Source organism: Podarcis melisellensis (genome assembly GCF_964234715.1).
Source record: "Podarcis melisellensis genome assembly, chromosome: 5".
NCBI classification, from domain to species: domain Eukaryota; kingdom Metazoa; phylum Chordata; class Lepidosauria; order Squamata; family Lacertidae; genus Podarcis; species Podarcis melisellensis.
In genome coordinates this window covers 18,092,481-18,112,054 of record NC_138537.1, presented here as the reverse complement: position 1 = coordinate 18,112,054, position 19,574 = coordinate 18,092,481, and the positions used below count along the sequence as shown (strand labels likewise).

Sequence of the window (19,574 nt, the reverse complement as noted above, 5' to 3'; positions counted from 1 at the left end):
CTCTGTCTCAAATATTTCAGGAAATAAGACTTAGTCATATATATGGAACTCACTGCATTCAGAAAAGTCACAAGCATGTGCACTTTGGATATGCCACACTAGATTCAATAATGTATACCAGCTCTTTTATTGTTTTATGCAAAGGGTTTGCTTTGGAGCCTAAAACCCACCATTAGTTTTGCCCCTCCTTAGATCTCCTAGCAATCAACAAACCGCACAATAACCCACCTATTAGCTTCTAGCACTTAGATTAAAATACATGTATCATAGCAGAATGAATGCTAGCATGCCAAGGCACAGTTTATTCCCTCTTGTTCCACATGCAAGATCAATAGATTATAAACCAGGCATTGGCAAACTCAGCCCTCCAGAAGTTTTTGGGACTACAACTTCCATCTTCCCTGACCACTGATCCTGCTAGCTAGGGATGATGGGAGTTGTAGTTCCAAAACATCTGGAGGGCCGAGTTTGCCTATGCCTGTTATAAACCATCTAAAGATTTGAAAGCATTTTCAATGCCATTGCTTTTCAATACAGTGGTACCTCGCAAGACGAATGCCTCGCAGGACGAAAAACGCGCAAGACGAAAGAGTTTTCCGTTTTTTTAGTCGTTCCACAAGATGAATTTCCCTATGGGCTTGCTTCACAAGACGAAACATCTTGCAAGTTCTTGCAAGTTTGTTTCCTTTTTCTTAAAGCCGCTAAGCCGTTAATAGCTGCTAAGCTGCTAAGCCGTTAAGCCGCTAATAGCTGCTAAGCCACTAAGCCGCTAATAGCTGCTAAGCCGCTAATAGCCATGCTTCGCAAGATGAAAAAACCGCAAGACGAAGAGACTCACGGAACGGATTAATTTCGTCTTGCGCGGCACCACTGTAGAATTAGCTGCCATGTAAGTGTTTGGGAGGTGGGGCAAAATAGAACTGGATTAACAGAGAAGATGAAGGAGAAAAAGTTAACATAAGGACCCACAATAAGGAGAGGAAGTAAAAGGGGATTTTTGGATATTGCTGTCACGGCCACCCAGGACGGGTCCCAGCTCACAAGAGACCTCACTCCGTTGCAGTTTATTTACAGGAAAAGTTTATTGAAGATTTCTGCTTCTCGTACAGTTCAGCATCGTGGCCGTACGTCTGTCACGTTAGACCGCTGAAGTCCCCTCTGACTCCTCCCCTCTTCCACACCAACTTAATAGCCTGGCTCTAGACCACCTCTTCCTCTCCTTTCTTTTCCGCAGGGTCTTCCTGCCCCCCTGGGTTCCCTCTCTCCGTGACTCGCCTGAGGCTGAATCCTCTGCCGCCTCTTCCCCCCTCCTTCTGGCTTTAGGGCCGGGCTCCTCCCCTGAGCTCTCTCCACTTCCGCGCGCCTCTACGTTTGAACTTGGCGCGTGTACGTTGCTGCTGACCTTTCTTTCGACCGCTACACCACCCCTTGTTCTGCTCTCCACCCGTTCCGGCTGAACACCTTGCTCCAACCCCCTTTCTCTGTTCTCTCCTAATCCTGCTCCCTCCGAGAGGCTGACGACTCCACCCCCTTTTCTCCGTTCCGGCTGAGACGCCTCTTGCTGCGTCTGTCTTCCACTGGGCTCCTCTCCGCTTCTCCCTTCTCCTCCCTTTTGCTTGATTAAGGTAACCCCCTTTTGAGAGTCCTCTGACTCGCTGCTCAGACTCGTGGATTCCCTCAGAATTCCGTCATCTTCTTCCTCATCCTTCTGCCCCTCCTCCCACTCGCTCTCCGTCTCCTCTGTCATCTCCTCCTCTCTCCCAGAAACCCTGACATCCATCCCCCCCTCGAAGCCCCCCCTTCCCCCCTCCCGCTCGCCGGGTGCAGGTTGAGGAAAACGTGGTTCTTCCGGGGTCGGTTCAGGATACAAGTTGTCCACTTCAACGTTCTCCTCTGACATCTCCGTATATGTGTGTTCGAACTCGGGTTCCCCACCCACAGACCTCACAGTCTCTTCCTCCATCACTGCTTCTCCTGGCGCTGCCTGCCAAGGACCTACCATCCATCTCTGACTCCATGCCTCCCTTGGCTGATCCACCCACCAACAAGGGCCTGTCTCCTCCCCCCCCAGTCTCGGATCCCTGGTCGGGCTTGTTTCGTGCGTATGGCCCTCGGGTGAGGAGAAACCCTCGAACGTGCTGTCTGACAAAGTGGGCGTGAAAAGCCAATCATCAAAATACTCCTCGGGCATGGGCTTGTGCGGAAAAAGTGCATGGAACTCCTCCTTCAACAGGGGTTCGTCCAACGCGTAACCCGGCACCCAGCTATTGGCAGAGGCCGGAGTGCCTTCCCTGGCTAGAAAATATTCAACTCCCTCCTCCCCCCATCTCGAGTCCAGTATCTCTGTGACCTCGTTAAGAGGTTCTGGTCTTGGCGATTCCCCCCCCTCAGGCGCCCTCCTACGTGGCTCTGGGAGTGCTCCTGACTCTTGAAACCTGTGTGGGGTTTTGTAGGGAGTGAGCACCGACCTATGAAAGACCGGGTGCACCCTGGAACCCTCCGGAAGGGCTAGACGAAAAGCCACCGGATTGATCTTAGCCTCAACTTGATATGGCCCTAGCTGCCTGTGTCCTAACTTCTTCTTGGCCAATGACCTGGCCGGCATCGCGTGGGCTGCTAACCACACCCAGTCCCCAATCTGGATGTCCTCTCCCGCCCTCCTGTGCTTATCGGCCTGCACCTTATACGCCTGTTTTGCCAGCTCCAAATGTCTCCGCAGCTCCTCGTGCACCTCTTGCAACTCCGCTGCAAACTGGTCGGCATCTTGAGGCCCCCCCCCTCCTGGTGCCGCAAATCTCGGGAAGGTTCTGGGATGACGGCCATTGTTCGCGAAGAAAGGCGTCACCCCGGTGGATGCGTGTTTCGTGTTGTTGTAGGCGAATTCAGCCATCGGCAAATAGTCCACCCACGCCGCAGGTCGCTGGTTGGCGTAGCACCGCAGGTACTGCTGCATGATCGCGTTGACCCTCTCCGCTTGACCGTTGGTTTGTGGATGTCTCGCCGATGTCAGGTTGATTTTGACGTGCAAGATGCCCAGAAGCTTTCGCCAGAAAGTGGAAACAAACTGGCGCCCCCTGTCGGACAAGACGGACTGCGGAAGTCCATGCACTCTGAAGACGTGATCGATGAAGAGCTTTGCGGTCTGTTCTGCCGTCGCCACCTTGGCACAAGGGATGAAATGCGCCATCTTGGTGAACAAGTCCACCACCACTAACACCGCCGTCTTACCTCTGGAGCTGGGCAGGTCCGTAACAAAGTCCAACGCTACCCTCTCCCACGGTTGCTGCGGTGTCTCCAGCGGTTCTAGCAATCCCGCCTGCTTCTGGTGCACTGGTTTGGACCTCTGGCAGATATCACACCTGGCGACGTAGTCCGCCACCTCTCCTCTCATCTGGGGCCACCAAAAGTCTCTAGCCACCAACTCCATCGTCTTCTCTTTGCCGAAATGGCCTGCACTAGGGGCGTCATGCAATTGTTGCAGAACCTTGGCTCGAAGATCGTCGGTGGGCACGTAAAGGGCACCCTTACGAGTCAAAAGTCCATCTTGCAATTGGAACTCATCGTTGTCTCGCGACCCTCCGCGTAGCTCCTCCATCTTGGACTGTGCAAACTGATCCCTTTGCAACGCGCGTCGCACCGCGTCCAGGTCGACTGCGATGGTAGCGCACGTCCACGCCTGCGGTGCGAAAATGTGCTTTGCTGCGATTGGAGCTGCTTCCTCCAAGTATTGCGGCTTTCGGGACAGCGCGTCTGCAATAACATTGGAGTCTCCTGGGATGTATTCTATTTTGAAGTCGAAATCCGCAAAGAACTCCGCCCAGCGCATGTGTCGCTGGGTCTGTAACTTAGCCGTCCGCCAATACTCTAAGTTCTTGTGATCCGTGCGGACTTGCACCGTGTGCTTGGCTCCTATTAAGAAGTGTCGCCACGCTTTGAAGGCTGCATGAATGGCCAACAACTCCCTGTCCCATATGGTATAATTGCGCTCCGTCTTGCTGAGCTTCCGGGAGTAGAACGCACCCGGTCTCCAGTTGCCTTGCGAATCCTCTTGCAAAAGAACGGCCCCAACCGCTCTGTCTGACGCATCGGTCTCTACCCGCATGGGTCTGCCGGGATTCACGTGGAGCAGCTGCTCTTCGGAGGCGAAAAGACCTTTAAGCGTCCGGAAGGACCGCTCCGCTTGTTCGGTCCAGACGAACTTCTTCTTCTTGGAACTGAGGGTGTCAGTGATAGCCGCCGTCGCGTTCGCAAAACCTTTAATAAACTTGCGGTAAAAATTGGCAAAGCCGATGAACCTCTGGACCTCTTTCCGATTTCGAGGGCTTTTCCAGTCCAACAGCGCTTGAACCTTAGCCCTGTCCATGGCCAGTCCCTCGTCGGACAACTTGTAGCCAAGGAAATCAACCTCTCTGACATCAAACTGGCATTTTTCCAACTTGGCGTACAGCCTGTGGTCCTTCAGCCTCTGCAGGACCTCCCTCACGTCCTTATCGTGATCCTCCGACGATTCCGAGAAAATCAGGATATCGTCGAGAAAGCAGACACACTTCTTGTAGAGGAGACCTGCTAGCACGTGGTGCATAAATGCTTGAAAAACGTGGCTGCCATTTTGGAGACCGAAAGGCATGACTCTGTATTCGTATGTGCCCAGAGGGGTGAACATGGCGGTCTTCCACTCATCTCCTTTCCGGATGCGGATGAGATTGTAAGCCCCTCCTGACGGTCGCTAAAAGGTCGTCAATCTTGGGCATGGGGAAAGCTTTGGGCTTAGTCAAGCTGTTTATGAACCTGTAATCCACTATAAGCCTTTTTTGGGGCGTGTTTTTCTTCTTCACAAAGAACACAGGGCTGCCACCCGCTGCTTTAGATTCCTGGATGAAACCTCGCTTGAGGTTATGGTCTATGAACTCCCGAAGCTCTTGCATCTCGTCTTCCGACATGGAGTACAGCTTGGCAGCAGGCAGTTGCGCCCCTGGCACTAAATCAATCGCGCAGTCGTAAGGTCTGTGAGGCGGCAACTTGTCAGCTTCCTTCTCACAGAAAACCTCCAAGAAGTCCTGGTACTTGTGAGGCACTGTTTGCACCATACCCAGATGCAACTGCTGCTCGGCTTCTCCTCCCTGATCGGTCTGAAAGCAATGCTGAGCACAATACGATGAACAAAAGGTGATCTGCCGCTGGTACCACGCAACCGCGGGACTGTGCCTCTCCAGCCAACTCATGCCTAACACGATGGGTGTGTCCGATAAGTGGGTGACATTGAAACTAATAAGTTCTCGATGGTTGCCAATCTGCATCATCATGGGAGGGGTTTGCTGCACCACTTGCCCCCCCAGCAACTTCCTGCCGTCTACCGTGACCACGTTTAGAGGCGTCGTTGCAGGCAGGAGCGCCATGTTGTGCTGCTTAACGAACTGCAGTCCCACGAAGTCGGCGTTGCTTCCCGAATCGATCGTTATTGGAACCTCGAGGAGTCTCCCATCAGGCAACTGGAGTGTTGCTGTGAGCAGAACTGCCGGTCTGGGAGGCAAAGGGTCCACGCTCTGCAGTGATGCTGGGGGCTTGTCTACAGATCCGCCTGGATGAGCCCCAGTAGCTCTGCTTCCAGCCAGGCACTGTCGTTTCCCTGAAGCTGCTCCCCTGGTTGCACCTCTGCTGTTACAGTTGCCAGTGCTGCAGTGTGCTTCTGGAGCCTCTGGGGGCACTCTTTCGCCATATGGTGCGCACTGTCACAGATGTAACACTTCCTGGTTCCTCTAGGAGGCTTCGCTTTGGCTGCACCAGGGACAGGGCACTGGGATGGCTTCTGAGCCCTAGCACCACCAATCTCCATTGGCTCCTCGCTGTCCTTCCCCATTGGCGAGGGGTGCGCACGGCTGAAATCCCTGTGCACAAAAGGGAGAGTCCTCGCTTGCGCACGCGCTTGGGGCCCGTCCTCCTCGTGCCACGGACGTCCCTCATGTCGAATTCCAATAGCTAAAGCCCGTTGCACCACGTCTTCTAGGGTCTGGGGTCTGTCCCCCCTAGCGATCTCATCCTTGATGGGGGGGCTCAATCCCTCCCAAAAAAGATCTCTGACCGGCTTACTGTCCTTTGGCCAATCTAAGGCGGTGAGCAATGCAAAAAATTTAGAGTGGTATTGGCGCACAGTCGCTTTCCCCTGCCTCAGCCCGTGCATTTGACGGCGCGCAATGTCCACATCCACAGAGAATTGAAAACAAGAATCCATCGCTTTGATGAACGCAGTTGAATTGCGACGGGCCGGTCCATCTTCGCGCCACAGATTGCGTAGCCAAGCCCTGGCCTCCCCATGCAGGTGCGAAACAATGAACCCCACTTTCTCCTCCTCATCTTTAAAATCGTGACGGAGTAAATGCAGTGCATATACGACGTCCGCTCTGAAATTGGGATAGTCTTGCAAGTTGCCATTAAAATGCGGAACCAGGGCACCCCCCCTCCGTCCAAGCGCAATGCCCTCCGCTCTGGAACCTGGGGCCCCCCCCCTGTCCGCGTGTTCCCACCTTGCCTGCAAATCCTGGCACGTCTTCTCCAAGTCGTCATTCTTCTTCTGCGAAGCAATGACTGCCGATGTGAGAGCGGTAACCTGATCCCGCAGTGCAACCAGCTGCTCCTCAGCGCTCATGGCTGCTCCCGTTCGTGAGCTTCGCAAAAAAAATTTTTTGCTTTCAGAGAGGGGACTTACTGTCACGGCCACCCAGGACGGGTCCCAGCTCACAAGAGACCTCACTCCGTTGCAGTTTATTTACAGGAAAAGTTTATTGAAGATTTCTGCTTCTCGTACAGTTCAGCATCGTGGCCGTACGTCTGTCACGTTAGACCGCTGAAGTCCCCTCTGACTCCTCCCCTCTTCCACACCAACTTAATAGCCTGGCTCTAGACCACCTCTTCCTCTCCTTTCTTTTCCGCAGGGTCTTCCTGCCCCCCTGGGTTCCCTCTCTCCGTGACTCGCCTGAGGCTGAATCCTCTGCCGCCTCTTCCCCCCTCCTTCTGGCTTTAGGGCCGGGCTCCTCCCCTGAGCTCTCTCCACTTCCGCGCGCCTCTACGTTTGAACTTGGCGCGTGTACGTTGCTGCTGACCTTTCTTTCGACCGCTACACCACCCCTTGTTCTGCTCTCCACCCTTTCCGGCTGAACACCTTGCTCCAACCCCCTTTCTCTGTTCTCTCCTAATCCTGCTCCCTCCGAGAGGCTGACGACTCCACCCCCTTTTCTCCGTTCCGGCTGAGACGCCTCTTGCTGCGTCTGTCTTCCACTGGGCTCCTCTCCGCTTCTCCCTTCTCCTCCCTTTTGCTTGATTAAGGTAACCCCCTTTTGAGAGTCCTCTGACTCGCTGCTCAGACTCGTGGATTCCCTCAGAATTCCGTCATCTTCTTCCTCATCCTTCTGCCCCTCCTCCCACTCGCTCTCCGTCTCCTCTGTCATCTCCTCCTCTCTCCCAGAAACCCTGACAATTGCCTTATTTGTTTTCTCTATTATTGTAAATTTGAAAACCCAAATAAACCTATTGAAGAGAGACAGAGAAAGAGAGAATGCTCACTGACTGTTGGGAGGGTCAGGGAACAGTGGAGTGAATGGAATGGGTGATTTAAGAAGCGTCCATTGTTAGCTTCCTGAACTGGAGCACTCCATACAACACCATTTTGTTGCCAGTTCTGCTTCTTATTTTTTATTCCTAAAACAGCTGATCTATTAGATCAATACTGATACTGTATTAGCAACATGATAACAGTCCATCATGGCCCCTAACTTCAAGTGAGAACTGGAATAGTGCATCTTCGGCTGGCTGGCTGGCTGGCTGGCATTGCTGATTCCAAGCCCAAGAGCTAGGGTTGCCATATTTCAAAACATTTAATTCCTGACACTCACCGTTTTTTTTTTTTTTAGAAAGAGCCCAAAATTGTTGAGGCTTTTTGGGGATCAAAAAAGGAGTGATTTTTAACTTTGGGAGCTGTTTTCAATGCTTTTTCCGTTGCATTGCCATGCATCCAGGTTTTCCTTGACATTTTGCTGATTTGACACAATTCCCCCAACACCATTTTTACACCCCAAAACCAGGACATGTCAGGAATTTACCTGACATATGGTAAGCCTACCAAGAACAATCACCTGACTGATCTGGACTTCTCCTTTATTTGTTTCATTTACTTTTTCTGTTTATTTTATTTTACTTTCTTGCATATCTTTTATTTTATTTCAGTGATATATTTAAGTCTCTAGTCCCCATTTGTTTGCTTTCTTCCTCAAACATTGATTACCCAAATAAGCAAAAAGTCAACTGATCCTGGGACAAACCGGCTTTTGCATAAGGATTTACATGCAAGAACTTACTTGGAGTAAAAGGAGGGTAATTCAAGCTGTTCACTTGGCAGCCATTTTTTGATCCTTTGACAAAATTGGATATTTCATTCATGTCCTAGGATATATTTGCAGAAATGCATGAGTATATGGTGTCTGTTAAATCAACATCTTTATTTATCTGATTTTTTTAAGCAGGAGTGAGGAATGGGGGGGCATGCAGCTGTGGCAGGACTGCAAATCCAAACACCCCCAGCCACCATGGCCAATGGTTAGGGAAGAGGGGAGTTATGGTACAAAAACATCTGGAGAGACAAAGAAATCTTAAAAACTATTCAGTAATCTTTTATTTTATTTTTAAAAAACAGCTCTCTCCAAAAGTAAGAGGGCAATTTTACTGAACATTTTCTTCTTTTTTTGTGACAGCTGCCATTTTCTCCACCTTGCCTTTAAATAAAGCTATGGTTGGGATAAAATGACAGCAGACCTGCTGACAAAGAATTTCTTCTGGAAAGAAAATAAAACTTAAGATGCCGGGGCCCCTCAATGATGGGGGAGGGGCAAGTTGGTGCCCCAATACACAGTGAAGAATTTTGAGAGGCTGTCTTTACTGAGTGGTAGAAGGGATTCCTTCTCAAAACATTAGTGTTTAAATTATATGCATAGTACAGTACTTACAATCCACAGTCCATCATAGGGGACCTGATTGTGAAAATCACTGCACTCCTTAGTCCACCATTCATCAGCAGCAGGATTGGAATAATCAGGGAAAACTGTTAATCCTGGCCACACCTGCAGATAAGAAATAGCATACAACAGTGAACAGCTATATTTTGAAATGGATTTGGAGCTTTGGACAAATTCATAAGGAAGATTTATGCAATTTAAAATACATGGTGTCTCCAGCTTATCAGCCTTCACAAGAAGGCTCTACACAGAAGCCAGAACTTAAGGTTTGAGCAACTGAAGTGGAAGGAAGGGCTTTGTCACCCTAGCATAACAGATCCAATTTTTAAAAAAGAATCTGATTTATTGAACTTTGCAAAGCCTTAAAGGTGTGGATGAATGAATGGCTAATGGGAAGACAAACACCTCACAAGGAAACCAGGATGAATGTGTATAGTCATATAACTGTCCCACAAACAAATGAGAGCAAATGCTCTATACAAACTAGAGATAACCTAACACTGGATAAGCTTTGTGCAAGCAAATCAGGATGAACCCTCAAAAAATAGGTCTTCTGTAGCGGCCCATAAACTGGAACCAACATAAAGGTAAAGGTAAAGGTATCCCTGCCCGTACGGGCCAGTCTTGCCAGACTCTGGGGTTGTGCGCCCATCTCACTCAAGAGGCCAGGGGCCAGCGCTGTCCGAAGACACTTCCGGGTCACGTGGCCAGCGTGACATCGCTGCTCTGGCGAGCCAGAGCTGCACACGGAAACGCCGTTTACCTTCCCGCTGGTAAGCGGTCCCTATTTATCTACTTGCACCCGGAGGTGCTTTCGAACTGCTAGGTTGGCAGGCGCTGGGACCGAGCAGCGGGAGCTCACCCCGCCGCAGGGATTCGAACCGCCGACCTTTCGATCGGCAAGTCCTAGGCGCTGAGGCTTTAACCCACAGCGCCACCTGCGTCCTGGAACCAACATAGACGGGTGTAAAATCTTATGAGCAAAACAAATTCAGTCTTTCAACTTTCAGATGAGGAGTAACTGAACAAAAGGCAATCTTTTTCTGATGCTTAGATGTGAGAACCATTGCTTATCAACCCATGGTGCAGGATGTTGTAAGGGACACACTCCTCCTGCTTAAAAAAACAAAACCAGAATGGCCTCAAAATCATTAGTGTGTAGGGAAAGGAGTTGGAGGTGTGTGTTCTTTCACCAATTTTTATTCATTTCCCCCATTTCCTAAAAGACAGCCCCAAAAGGACCTTCACTCAAAGGTCACATGTGTCCCATACATTTAAGGATTACTTAAAGCACTTCACTTTCTCCCAAAGAATCTTGGGAACTATGATTTGCTAAGGTTTCTGGGAATTGTAGCTTTGTGTGGAGTAAACTACTGGCCCCATGATTCTTTGGGAGAAGCCATGTTCTTTATATGTGCTTTAAAGCTATTGTGTGTATGTGACCAAATATAGACTCCTCTTATTTGCTTATTTATAATGATAGTAGCAGCATCCTTGTACTCTATGAATTCTAAGAAACAATACAAAAAGTATCAGTGTTGTTTTGAAAGGTTCCCTCCACCATCTTGATTCAATTTAGCCTCTAATTGTATCCATACACAGAAGAAAACCTGTTCCTTGATCTCTGGAACCATTATGCAAAATTTGGTTACAGTATCAGAATAGTGTCCAAATGCATAGTAAACAAACAACTTTACAAAATATATAGTAGATGTGTATCTCACTTTAATCTGCAAAGAACAATATTCCCCATGAAGTCTAAAAAATAATAAAGAATGCAGGCACTGGAAATGTTTGTAACATTATAGAATGAAAGGGACTTGCATACATATGTAGTGTGACTATCTGAAAAATAAACCATTTGGGGAAAAGATATTAAGAGTAGTCAGGGAAAGGACACGTTATAGATTAAACTGACAGTCTAGATACTATTTTAGTGAGCAAAGTCATAGGTCTGCAAAGAAAGAATAGAAACATTTCAGACATTTACTTGAGCTTAGCCCTTTATTGCTCTTCCTAAAACCTCATTCATTTCAATATGGTCAACTGTATGGGAGGGATTATTATTGTTTCAATACTGTAAACCGCCCTGTGATCTTTGGATGAAAGGCGGTATATGAATTTAAATAATAATAGCAACAAGAAAGAACCTCCAAGGGGATTAAGCTACAAGTTTGTAAAAGCAGCTACTTACCTCTCCAACAAGGGGTGTCACTCCATCTGATTCATTGACCCACACTTTCATCTGATTACCATTTTCATAGGCCATATATGGAGTATTATTACGGAGACCATTAATAGAAATGGCAGGATCCTGAAAAATTAGGAACAGAAAATATTATCCTCTCACAAACTGTCCAGAATCAATAGTTTGCAATAATATTTAACCCAAAAGAAAACAAAATCCATGAAATAGTAAAATGCGCTGAAAATTACCAGTATTATGACATATTTCTGTCCATTGTTATGAAGCTCTTGAACCAGCTCAGGGAGGCCTGCAAACTTTATTTTATCATAAGTGAAGTCTTTTTTGTCTTCCATATAATCAATATCAGTGTACTGAACATCCTAAAAGAAAATGGAAATCGCTGTAAGTACAAAAACATATTGAAACTTTAAAATTGTTCCAGTCACGTATTCCCCCTTTACAATGGACACAATGTATTATATTGGAAAGGATGTTGTACTGCCTAACAGTGACAAAAATGTTACCACTTTTCTGTTCCTTATCAGAAATCTGAGCACATAGGGCCAAAAGGTTCCCCAACGTTTCACAGGACAACTTACCAAGTTTGTATATGCATACCAAGGTAAGTTACCATGTATAAAATGCAGGAAATTATGCACTGTGTAGGAAAAATGGATAGAGAACAGTTTCTCTCCTTCTCTCCCAACACTAGAACTCATCATTCAATGAAGCTAGATTTCAGAAGATCCAGGGCAGGCAAGAGAAATAACTTCTTCACAGAGCTTGTAGTTAAACTATGGGATTTGCTCTCGCAAGACGTAGTGATATGTAACATGGACAAGTAGACACAAGAGCCATGGCAGAAGACTGCGGGAAAGGATAATTAGGTCTGAAGCACAGGGCAATGCTGTCTGGCAACAGCAGAGAGACCTGCTTGGGATACAGCCTTTCACACACCCCATCCGCTGAAACCCCATTTTGGGGATTTACGCTGAACCTGCCAGTCGAGATATGGCCAGCAGGTAAGTGCATTGGCCAGCAGGAGGCCAGAATTAAACACACCCACCCCGCCAGCACAACACAAAGCTTGCTCTTCCAGTTGTATCTACAGTCGTAGCTTGGTTTACGAACTTAATCTGTTCTGTAAATCTGTTCTTCAACCAAAGCGTTCTTAAACCAAGGCGTGCTTTCCAATAGCAGCGGGGGACTCAATTTACAAATGGAACACACCCAACAGGAAGTGAAACATGTTCTTATTCCAAGGCAAAGTTCACAAACCAAAACACCTACTTCCGGGTTTGCAGCGTTCTTAATCCAAGTTGTTCATAAACTAAGCTGTTCTTAAACCAAGGTACCACCATATTCATCTTAGTCCAGAAATAATGTTTTATGGGTAAGAACTCGTAAGTGAGCTCCCTTCCCCACACAAGTAATGTGCTTCTTTTTTATGTCATCTTCTGAATAGCACAGTGATTAGCATGTTGCATTAGGACCGGATAAACTAGGATTCCAATCCCCAATCAGCAATGCAGCTCAGTGCACTAGTCACTATCTCTCATCTGCATACTATCCCGTGCTTTTTCCTGTAGGACTAATTGCAGTCGTTAACAGGGGTCAACAGGTTTACCATAACCATTGAGTCAATCACCCATCTCCTACTACCCTACTGAGAAAAACCCTACCCCACCCTCCCACTATATATAAGGGTCTGGTGACTTTTGTTCCATTGTATCTGAAGAAGTGTGCATGCACACGAATGCTTATACCAAGAACAAACTTAGTTGGTCTCTAAGGTGCTACTGGACAGTTTATTATATATATATATGTATATATGTCTGTATATGTGTGTGTGTGTGTGTGTGTCCCCACTTTATGGGGTTTCTGAAAAGGTAATATGGGTGATAACCACACAGGATGCCCTGAGCATCTTGAAGAAAGGTAGGAAATAAATACATTTAGAAAACTGGTGCGATGTTCCTTCTGCCCTGGTATGATCTTTAATCAAGATTTACAAAACTCCCTTCTCAACCTGGTTTCAAACTCGAGTTAAAAACAGCTCTGTTTAGCAAGACTGTCACTGTGGATGTAACACAATATTATGATCGATGCTGAAAAGAGTAAGGCAGAGGAATTTGCACTAGGAAAAAATGGGGGGAAATGTGTGCTTGAGACCCACGGGCTGCTCCCAATTTTTAAGCAACCAGTGACAGAATCTTACAATCCTACCATGAGTCCACATGTAATAAGATCATTTTCCTATAAAGTGGCTTGTTCATATTTGGTGTATAATTTTACTCAGGCTGCTTCCCATCCCAAAGCTTAGAAAGGCAAATTCAGAAACTTAAATGGTTTCCAACTGTGCAGTTCATGCATGTAAAGCCCAAATAAGAAGCATTTACTATGCGTTATATAATTCATCCCCACCCCGCAACTTCTATTACTATGGCAACTTATGGTGTGGCTGTATTTTATGTGATTTACTCCCTAATATACATGAAAAGTAAAGCGGGTTGATGAAAAGTGGACTTCAAGAAGTCGAAAAAGAAAGAATCATCACAGGCATCCCTGTCCATTAGCGTTACATAGAAACCTGGTTCTCCCAGAATCCAAAATCTTTAATCATAGCAAGAAAATACATTTTCACAAACTAATTCAACAGACTTGTCAGCAAGGGCAGCTGTTCTTTGCAATAACTAAAGATTCTCAGGTGTAAGGGAAATTAGCACCTGTTCTCATTTTAGTTCTTCAGCCTCCAGGAAGACATACTTCCTACCAGGCTCCCAGTAGGGATAACTCTTTCAAAAATGACATCCTTGATTTTGCCATCTCCACATTCTTTTGATTTGCTTGCTCAACTTAGAAAACTTTATTGAAGACTCTAGGCTGCATTCAGATTTGGGCTTTAGTTTTTCTGCTTAGTAATGCTAGCACTTCTGCCCCAATTCCTAATGTTCCTTTTGCACTGCAATACCTGTTGCGTTACAGAACAGTGGCTTCTAGATTGATATGCCATATCACACTAAATTATAAGCATTTGGAAAGAACTGCATGCCGGGATACCACCTCAAATTTTGTCACATGAAATTAACACCTGAAATTCCCATGATTTTTTGAGCTGGTGGGGTTGCAAATGGATCTTCCCCCCCTGGAAACAATTGACATGGAAAATCAGGCGTAAACTCAAATCCATTGCTCTGCCCACTTCCTCTACCTACTTGTGACATTCAGTCCCCGGAAAAAGGTTTTCCATGGGAAGATATGGCTCTCAGGCTAAAAGCGTTCTCCAACATGAGCTTGTTGTAATTCTAGCTAAAGATATCTCCAAGTTCACAGCATCAACATTCAGAGAACAAATTTCAAGTTACTCCAAATTTATCCCACTCCTGTCAGGGCATTTGTCAGTCGCTGTGAGTTATACCCATCGGATATAATAAGTCTATTAATATTTACATAGTTATTCAACTCCATTCATATATTCTGCTAGTGGCACGGGACCTGCTTCCCCAAGCCAAGATCACATTACAATAATAGCACACGTATGAATAAAGGGCAAATTTCCCAACTGATCAGACCTATTATGCTTACATATGGTATGCCAGCTTCCCGATTCCTTTCAATCGCGGCTCTCAGGTCAGCAATGTCAGTGTAACCCCAGCGACAGATCTGGAACCCAAGATTCCAGTAGGCAGGCATACGTGGAAGTCCTATCAGCTGCAAGTTTAAGACATGAAAAGAAGATAAAAGGTAGTTTTTGCATCACTGTATTTCTAAATGAAAGCAACAGTTTAGTGGAAGATGGGCAAAAAAAAACCCAGTCTGCCCAATTTTGGTAATGGGGGCTTTTCCCTTCCAAATAGGCTGTTGTCTTCAGATAATCTGTCTACCATTGATTCTTATACCATTGTTTGGGCTACGGGGCGGGGGGGAGCTGGGGTTGGAATGGGACTATTAGCAGTGTCAGCCAGGAGCAGACTCCCTTAGTTTGAACTACTGTTACACTAAGGAGGACATTAGATTTGAACACATAAACAAGATAAAAGGGGAAGAAATCAAGGGAAGAGAAAGGGAGCGTAGTATAAAATCCAAAGAGCACAGGAGTAGTTAATTTGAAAATCATTTACTGCATCCTGGAGTCTTTGGTTTGTTGTTTCTTTTGTCTTCAAGGGCATAATTAAAGGCATTTATTGCACATGGGCGTGTTCAGTTTTGGCTCAAAGAAAGGGAATATGCATAAAAATAATCATTAACACATTGCTTGACTAAAAGTAACACTGCCCCTGGAAACTGCTTTTCACAGATATACAAGCAGTTTACCATTGCTAATGGTAAAATCTTGCATGCCACAGAAGCATACCGAAAGATATTCTTGAACAACTTGCTCTGGAGTATTTCCCAAGAAGACATAGAAATCTAGAATCCCACCAATTGTTCTGTATGTAACAGCTGGAACAGGTTGGAGAGCAAAATCTGCCAGGGGAAGAAAAAGCATATTAAGGTGAGCTAAAACAAAAGTATTCTCCTTTGCCATACTGGCGGGATCAATTTGCAATGTGAGGGAGATGATAGCACACCTGTGAGTAATGTCTTATTTCTGAATTGTGCATGGGAATCACTTCACTATCAATCTGTGCCCTGCAGTTCTTTGTATTTAGAGTTCATGATTAACAGAAAGTGATCCAAGACTATAATCCATAACTGCATTACATTTTCACTATGGAAACCTGCTGGCCTACAAATGTCGTTGAACTCCAACTCCCTTCAGACCCAGCCAATAATGTAGTCCAATAATACAGTATATGAATGACACAATGTTGCGGGAGGATAATATAAATAAATGGAGAGAGTTCATATATGCTTGTGCTGTTTCAATATGGTAAAGACAAAACAGGTTTCCCAGAAAGGCTGCTGGGAAATTCATGAGGGCAGTTTAAAATAATAATACTTTATATTTTGAGTTTTTCAAACACTTTTGAAGAAGTTCAGTCTTCTCTTCCCCTGAGGTATATTCTGTGAAATGAACTCCCCAGCTTCACCATGCAGGAATTTTGGACGCAAAGGTGAATCTATTTTCAATATTGTTGGAGCTTGGCTCCTACTCCTCCTAGTCTTCCTCTCTTAAGCCAGTGCTTCCCTTCATCCACCACCATGAGCTAACAACATAATATCATTGGGCACAAAGTAATCTGAGATTTCTCAGAAGAGAGCTTTCGGAGAAAGAGAATTTTGCCTTCCCCACACACCATTATACCACCCACGTGTGAAGAATTTGGGGAGGCCAGTTTCTAAAACTTGAAAATTCTGAGACTTTTCTGGATTCCTTATCTGCCCACAAAATATGTGGGGGACCTCCTTGGCAAATTTATATAATCAGATGTCAAAGAAATAAACAACTATCGGACTTTCAGAAGACATCTGAAGGCAGCCCTGTTTAGGGAAGCTTTTAATATCTGATGAATCGTTGTATTTTAATATTCTCCTGGAAGCCACCCAGAGTGGCTGGGGAAACCCAGCCAGATTGGCGGGGTATAAACAATTTATTGTTGTTGTTGTTGTTGTTGTTGTTGTTGTTGTTGTTGTTGTTGTTGTTATTAATATTAACCACTTTGCTTTTCTCAAACGTATTCTGTATTTGTAGCAAATACAATTATTTATTGATTTAATAAATCACAGATTTGATTTTAATCCAATGGCTATTTTTATATCTGATATTTTCTAGGTGACAAAAATCCTGCAATTGCTGCAATTGCTTTACTAATGATAGCCTAGAGTGTCATTTAAGAATGATAATTTCTAAGGCGTCAGAGGCATCTTTCCATATGTAAAATAATGCAGGAGAATGGGAAGCTCCCTGATCGAAAGCACGATGAGAAGCATAATCACATTCATAATCCTTACCCATGGCATTACTGTTCATAAAGAATACACCAAAGGAATGTCCACTGCCATCTTCCAGGCATAAGAAGAAAGTCTGCGCACCATACAGGTTGTGCATCTCCTTTGGGAGGGGGAAATAGCAATTTAAAATGTGCAGAGCCCATATGCATGACATGAATCTTCAAAACCTCTTTGAAAATGCAGTTTAAAAGGCTTTATAAAATATGCCCATCAAAGAATCAAAATGAGATGACTGAACTAAATTTCATTCCCTAGGATTCACATCCCTAATACTATCAGTATCATTTATCTTGGTAATCCAGCATAAAATCTTGGTTTACTGTTTTGAGCGGAGGGCCATCTAGTTGACACAGATGTATTGGAATTTAGTCCAGGGCCAAACTAATGAAATTAAATGATCTCATTTTTATAAAGTTGGCTTAATTCAGCTGTATTAAGGGTCATGGTTAAGTTGACCAGTAAATTTCCATTCAGGTGGTGTCCCTTTTTAATGCCCCTGTTTATTTAGAACCAGCTTTTTAAGAGCACATATGGGGAAAGTTCTACAGGCTCAATTCCTGCTGTTAAAGGCATGACTGTGGGGCCAGTTGAAAGCTGTCACTTATAAATTAAGTTCTGATTCTTATGCTCATTTCTGACATGAGGAAATCAGTAAATGGTTCTTTTGAGCCTCATCATCTTGAATTTGGTCCACCTGAAGAAGTACATTGGGGTTGTATCTAACACCATACTCCATTTCACAGAAGACTCTTTGACCTTGGTGAAGGGACTTTTTGAATAGAAGATAATTTTGGCAAACTCCTATTTTTCTTACACTAGTGGTTTCTAAACTCCTCCTCACCCAATGGATTACTTGGAAATTGTTGTGGGTCTTGGCAGACACTTATTTGTTTTGTTCTGTGAGACAAAACACAGATAAATCATTGCTAATTCTGATCAGACAACTAAAATTGTGTTGTGGTCTTTCCTCTTGCAATGGGCATAAACCTCAGCATTCCAGAAGTCAAGAATTTTCTTTGAACAATTGGTAGTAATGTCAGGTCTGGATAATTTATGCTCTTAGGCAGTTTCTTTGAGAGGCAGTTTCAGTGATAAACACATGTTTGAGCAGAAACTGGCAGTTTCTTCATAATACATAGACATATGGCTCAGAATGCCATATGAGGCATTCAATCCTATTAAAATCATGAGTAATAATTCTAGTCAAAATATTTCAGACGCAATTCCTTTCATGGGTAATATTGAAAGCTTAGACTTCACCTCAAAATAAGCAAGAGATTTGGAGGCATTGTTAATAGTGCCCTTTAACAACTGTAACTTCCAGCCGATTATAGGAAGAAATGTCTTCACATTTCAAACACATTTGCTCCATTTGCATGTCTGATTCGTCTTTCACCTCTTAATAAAACGTTTTATTTGTCCCTTACTCCAATAGGTGCAGCATCCCGAGTGAAAATGGGCCAGGTTTTCCAGTTAAAATCATGCCGGTACTGCCTGTGGATCTGTTCTCCGATACCATAAACATTCCAGCTTGGCAGTTTGATGGAGAGCTGCAGGAACTGGTCAGAATACACAAGCGGTCCTATACTGGTGTCAAACCTGTTTGAAGAGCAATAAGAACATAAGTGGAGCTTGGGACCTCATGGTAAAGTGTGGGCAAGAAATCTACCGAATAAATGAAGTGCTTAAATATTTTCAAAAGTAGGCCTATGTACATCCTATTAAGGGACCCGACATCTCTTCCCCTCTGAAACAAAAATGAAAGAATGTACAAGATGCTAGGAAGATTCTTTAACTCGGGACTCTAGCAGCTGATCTCTAGCAATACCTTAACTCCTGTACCATCAGCACTCTGGGTCTTCTGGAAGTCATCCTAAACCTTAAAGAAAAGAGTGACTTCCAGGATGCAGTTCCAGCTTGAAAAGCTTCCCTACTTTCTCTGTTGAACTGCTGCCTCAGAGCATGATCCCTGCTATCATTTGTTGGTGCTGGTGCTGACCTTGAAAGCCCTAAATGGCCTCGGTCCAGTATATCTGAAGGAGCGCCTCCACTGCCATCTTTCTACCCGGACACTGAGGTCCAGCGCCAAGGGCCTTCTGGCGGTTCCCTCGCTGCGAGAAGCCAAGTACAGGGAACCAGGCAGAGGGCCTTCTCAGTAGTGGCACCCGCCCTGTGGAACGCCCTCCCACCAGATGTCAAAGAGAACAACAACTACCAGACTTTTAGAAGACATCTGAAGGCAGCCACGTTTAGGGAAGCTTTTAATGTTTGATGCATTGCTGTATTTTAATATTTTGTTGGAAGCCACCCAGAATGGCTGGGGAAGCCCAGCCAGATGGGCGGGATATAAATAAATTATCATTATCATCATCATCATCATCATCATTTGACCTTGCATCTACTTCTAGTCCCTCCAACCTTCTATTGCTACCTCAGATATTGATTTTCTGCTTGTCTCCCCCTGCCCCGTTCATTTATTTTATTCCACT

At 45.4% G+C, this 19,574-nt stretch overlaps 1 protein-coding gene across 1 annotated transcript in view; it reads right to left on the bottom strand.

Moving 5' to 3' along the window:
- The window catches only part of SI (sucrase-isomaltase), a 250,836-nt gene that overhangs the window by 73,050 nt on the left and 158,212 nt on the right, over positions 1 to 19,574 (bottom strand). Inside the window, exons 7-14 of the mRNA XM_081910668.1 lie at positions 18,513 to 18,684; positions 17,086 to 17,185; positions 15,545 to 15,657; positions 14,776 to 14,901; positions 11,439 to 11,570; positions 11,197 to 11,316; positions 8,994 to 9,107; positions 8,349 to 8,433 (exon numbers count right to left, since the gene is read on the bottom strand). Coding sequence (XP_081766794.1) covers positions 8,349 to 8,433; positions 8,994 to 9,107; positions 11,197 to 11,316; positions 11,439 to 11,570; positions 14,776 to 14,901; positions 15,545 to 15,657; positions 17,086 to 17,185; positions 18,513 to 18,684 — 962 coding nt within the window. The remainder of the gene's footprint in view (positions 1 to 8,348; positions 8,434 to 8,993; positions 9,108 to 11,196; positions 11,317 to 11,438; positions 11,571 to 14,775; positions 14,902 to 15,544; positions 15,658 to 17,085; positions 17,186 to 18,512; positions 18,685 to 19,574) is intronic.